At 38.6% G+C, this 5,454-nt stretch overlaps 1 protein-coding gene across 1 annotated transcript; it reads right to left on the bottom strand.

Moving 5' to 3' along the window:
• Positions 1 to 84: 84 nt before the first annotated feature.
• On the bottom strand, positions 85 to 4,206 carry LOC121939000 (caveolin-2-like). The gene is made up of 4 exons (XM_042482152.1): positions 4,119 to 4,206; positions 3,201 to 3,475; positions 1,965 to 2,152; positions 85 to 394 (listed from the first exon to the last, which is right to left on the bottom strand). The coding sequence occupies exons 2-4, from the start codon at positions 3,468 to 3,470 to the stop codon at positions 211 to 213; spliced, it is 642 nt and encodes a 213-aa protein (XP_042338086.1). The 5' UTR covers positions 3,471 to 3,475; positions 4,119 to 4,206; the 3' UTR covers positions 85 to 210.
• Between the last annotated feature and the right edge of the window lie 1,248 nt (positions 4,207 to 5,454).

The following is a 5,454-nucleotide window of genomic DNA, read 5'->3' as shown; positions in this document are numbered from 1 at the left end:
AATAATAATAATAGTATTAACAATAACAGTAATAATAACACTTTGTACGAACTTGCTTTACATAGAAAACATATCAGCATTCACATTACCAGACTGCAGCACTATGCCAATTAAAAGAAATAAAATTTAAAAAAGACTTGTTTAAATAAAATATCATCACACACGCGCCCAGTCATTCAGTCACTCAGGATCACTCATTAAGTTTCACATTCATACAGTTTCTTTGTCTCTCATTTGATGCCAGTCCTTGTTCGACAGTGAAATAGCGATTTGACTGCAGCAGAGTGCAATAGACGCACAGAAGGGAGCGATGAACACATTCACAGCACACAAAAACAAGGACCGCAGGCATGGGAGGAAGGTGTTGCTCAGCTGTATGCAAGGCACCACAAACCTGGAGGGAGAGAGGGAGAGAATAATTCAAGCAATTGTATCTACAAACTCCCCTTCTGTCAGGAAGAGACAGGCGAGAATGTAGAAAGATTTATTATTCGAGTATATAGAGAGATTTATTATGTGGGTAGAAGGGTGTCATTTTGGAAATGTTTAGGAGTGTAAATCATAAAGAGGCGCTTGTCACCTAAGGTCAGGTAGAGCAGAAGTTGTGTGTCATGTTGATTTTAATTTTGAATTGAGCGTGTGTGTGTGTGTGTGTGTGTGTGTGTGTGTGTGTGTGTGTGTGTGAAAAGAGAGAGAGAGAGAGCACTGTTATAGTGGCTTCATTCTTTGTCTTTAACTCTTACTCTTAAGTTTTTGTGCTAAGCTAAGCTAAACACCTGTTGGCTGTAGCTTTGTTATTATTATAAATTTATGGTGTGGTATGGCTCTAGCCATCTATTTTTTGGGAATAAGTCAATGTATTTACCCCCAAAATAGTTTTACAGGCAGGCACATTCAATACACTTTAATGATCAACACAGTTTTGAAAGAATGTGCTGCATAGTTTTGTGTAGATCAAACTGCCATTATTATTGCCTATATTATACATACATAATGAAATTCTAGCTGTGAGTTAACCAACCAGTTAAATGTTACCTTGCATTTGAGTTAAAATGATTCAGCATATGTAGAAGATACCGAAAAGTTGCTATGCTGTATGCTAAATGCTACGGAAGCCCTAATCGGCCATACATCCATACTTTTTTTTCTCTCTATTTTCCCATGATAATGTCATGATTGTCTCGAGATCTCGAGATAACTAAACTGTGTTTTCCAAAGATAATGACATCACTAATCTGAGAGCTCGAGATAACATATTAAATATGAAATGCCTGAAATCTGCGTCACACATGACATGTCATGTTGACTGATGGTGGTCGACACTGTCTTGCACCTCTGACACTGCTGACAAGAATAGGAGATATTTAATGGATACCGATGCTTCAAGAACTCTCAGTAGTTACATAAGAACAGGTGTTTCAGTCACATGACATCGCTGAACAGGATTTGGCCAGTTTGCAACTTGCTTTAAAAGTTTGTACCTGAAGAGAGCAAAGTCTGAGCCATGAGTCTGAGAACAAGAAGCTGTGTGAAAAGGAAATCTCATTTTGAGTCATTGGCAGTATAAAATCTTTATATTGAAAAAAATGAAAAGATTTCCTGACTCTTTTTCTTATATAATTGTAAACTGAATAGCTTTGGGATCAGAACTGCTGTTCAAACAAAAATATCATAAACATGTCACATGGGAGGCTGGGTTTTTCTTCATAATCTGATATTTTATGGTCGTACTGGGCATACTGATTTATCATGGACATAATCAGTGATTGCAGCCCTACACATAACATATATATGTCACTGAAGTAGGTATTGTTTACCATCAGGGGTCACAAGTCAAAAACATTGAGAATAACTAGAGCAACTGTGCTATTGTAAGGAATGATCTGCTGAATTTCATGATTGCATGACTTCGTCACTAATGGCGCATAACTGCATGAGGGAGAGTTTTTATCGCACCAGCATACCAGACGTGTAGACAGGCAAGAATGGCCAGGAAAATACCCAAAAGAAGAGCAAAGGGCACAGCAAACAGCAAGGAGAGGCAGCGGTACGTCCAGATACGAGCCTTCTCGAAGCCAGTGACACTGTAAAGCCACACTTGGTCTATGCTATGGGGTGTGGCGGGCTCCGCCAGTACGTCACTGACCTCTACCTACACACAAGGGGCGAGAGAATGGGTGGTACAGGTCAAGGAGGTTAATTTATGGAGCAAATGATAAAGAAAGTATTGACTGAAGTTCTTTATAGCTTCAGATGAGGCAGAGAATACTGACTGACTCCCAAACACAAAGCGTAACGGTACAGATGTGAGATGAAAACACAATGACATTTTAGAAATTGTCAAAAATTAGAGCAGAATAAAAAAAAAATTGTCTATTATGTGCAGACAGAGGCCCCAAAATAGCTTACATCACTCAGGGACTCTTGATAAGTACCTCTCTCTTTAAAAAAAAAACATCTTTAACCCTTTGACACCTCGGTTGACATCAGTTTGCTTGTGCTGCATTCAGACGCCTTTAATCTTTAAAATCTTCTTTAAAAAACAAGGGGGAAAAAAACAATGACCATGTCCCATAGTTCGCAAAAAATTAATAAACAAGAAAATTAACCTTTTTCTAAAAAAAGAGGGGCGTATTATTCAACAATTATCCCAAACGTATGGGAAATGTGCAAACTACATTTATAATTATGCTATTTTCATAATTTAAATTGTTACAGCAAATACATATATTTTAGTTTTCAGCACTTTTTGGGTCATTTCTTTGTTTATTTTAATTTTTTTAATTTTCTTTTTAACTGCGAATTTTTGGGGGTAATTGTCATGTAACTTTTTTTGTTCACTATTTTTTTGCGAAAGTTTGGGCCATGTCTCATTAAGTTGCTCATTGCCTTCTCCCTGTGTTTCTGAAAATATCAAACCAGTTTGCTGAGGTTTTAAAGGATTAAGATAACTTAAAAGTGAGTGAAGATCATGCATTTTGTTCAGTTTTGCCTGTCATGAATGTAGAAAAGATAAGGGATGTTTTATTTTCTAAAAAGTGACTGCAATGGAAGCATATAAAATTAAATTAAATAGGGCCTAATATGGAACCTTGTGGTACACCACGAGGGATAGCCACAGAAGAGGACAACATGTATCTCAAATCAACTGTAAACATTCTGCAAACAACTGCAAATTCATAGAAATGGGACAAGCAAACCTTTAGGTGCTGGTTGATGCCATAAGGGTCCCTGTTGACAGGATGGGTGGGTGTTGGCGTAGCAGAGGCTGTGGAAGGGGTCGGAGGTTTGGATATTGGAGTTGAAGCTTTGGATATTGGAGTTGGAGGGTCGGGTGCTGGAGTCGAAGCTTTGGATGCAAATTCTGGAGGAGGAGGAGGCATGTTTATCCGCTCTTCTCCTCCATCGTCCTCATCACTGTCATCATCAATCTTACACTCCACCAGACAGTCATCGCTCACCATCATCATCCTCACTGGAGAAAGAGAAACGCTTGTTATTACATACATGAAGATAGATGGACACACAAACAATTCAACATATGAGACAGTCACCCTCTTTTGATCTTGTCTGACATTACTAGACACACATTTATGCTGTAAACCAATGCACACATGCATGCGCGCATGCGCACGCACACGCACACGCACACGTGCACACATTCACATACACACACACACACACACACACACACACACACACACACACACACTTCTGCAGTACATCACAGGCATGTAGTGTGTAATAGGGAGCTGAGCCTCGGCCCTACCACCTGTTCTTTAGCCCCCAAAAAAGAAGCCGTACCAAAATCTGTAAATAGCAGCTGGTAATTTTAAAATGACATTTTTAGAATGAAACACATACAGTAAAAGCATATTTGAGTATTTTTTTATCTTCAAGTATTATTAAAAGACTTAAAAAAAAAAACTCTAATCAGCTGATTAAAAGACTTTCGATCAAATTGCAAGTATCAAATATGAAATTCAATATATACATGAAAAATAAGCACTGCAAGACTAAAAACTGCAGTTATATCTCATATCCTTGTTGAGAAATCATTGCAGCAGATCCTCAAAAGGGGCAGCAACAGTAAAAAGGATGAATCATGTCTGACTTACCTTACTTAAAGTGCTATCTTAATCCTTTATCAGTGACAGAGACCCTTGCAGACAGACAAGGCAGGGGAGCCCTGCAGAGAGTGCTAATCTAAAATGTCAATGAGATCAGATCAACCGCTTAATCACAATGTCCCTCAGAGCTGAGCTGGCTTATGAGACCTCATACAGAGATACACACACACACAACTGCAAAGACACCTACAGTCTTTGACTTAGTGCAGCAGACTTGCTAATGTGGTACAGTGCCTCTATTCTGCGTATGTGTGTGTTTGGATGGCTATGGGAAAGGGTTATTTTAGGAGGAGGAGCGGATGGGTCTTAAAGGTCGCGTTACAGCACTTGGGTGTCATTGTGACACAGAATTTGAAACAATTACACACACACACACACCAACAATACAGCAAACAAGTGTAAATTCAGACTTTGAATGCATACTTACATTTTACAGAGCGATGAGTCCAAATATGCAGAAGTGACAGATCTAGAAATGTGTATGTGGGGGGCAGGACGCTTTGGCAGACTGGAATGGAAGGGTAGCAGATGGGGATTCCCCATTAAAATATATGCAAGTAAATTATAACAGGAGGGAAACTTGCTCTGCCCATGGTCAGCATTTGAAGCCTGACATAACTACATTTTTCCTCTTCATTTTCATTTTTTTTAGGTCAGTCCAGCTTTTTGTGTGTGTGCCAATACTGAATGCTGCTTTGCAGACTTACTGCATAACAGTCAAGATGTGGAATAAGCTACTGGTTAAAAGCTGTGTTTCCTATTATTGGACCACACTGTTGATGAGTTACAGTCACAAAAAATAAACAGCACTTGACATTTAAACAATGGCAAAAGCATTACCAATCTGGTTATGACAACTGTTTGTGTTTGGATGTTAGCAAGAGGCCAGTTTTAAGTATATATATTTCCTGATATTTTCTTTCTCTTAGAATAATCAGTCCTCTGGCCCTAGCACAGTTTTAAAGCTGTAGTTGCCACAACCAAAACCTATTCCCTAAGAATAAACCGTCAAGCTTAACATTCCCCTAAAGGGTCCTGACCTTTTTGGTTTATGACAATTTAAAACAAAGCTATGTCTTACTTGTAACACCTTGGCTTTAGGTTACATTGCATGTCTCTGAGTTGCCAGTAGATCAGCTAAAGAGTGATGTTCCCTTATTTGTTTCATTTGATGAGTTTTTAGGAAAATGAAGAGTCTTTATATCTTACATTTAAAGTCAATCACATAAGCCCGGACTCACAAGTTAGGAATCACTGTCTTAGATTTCACCAATTCAAACATGGTATTGCAACAACTATTGTTTAACACTGCGACCACTGCTCA

The sequence above is a fragment of the Plectropomus leopardus genome, unplaced genomic scaffold (genome assembly GCF_008729295.1).
Source record: "Plectropomus leopardus isolate mb unplaced genomic scaffold, YSFRI_Pleo_2.0 unplaced_scaffold3948, whole genome shotgun sequence".
Taxonomy (NCBI): Eukaryota; Metazoa; Chordata; class Actinopteri; order Perciformes; family Serranidae; genus Plectropomus; species Plectropomus leopardus.
This window is presented reverse-complemented; position numbering and strand designations above follow the sequence as displayed.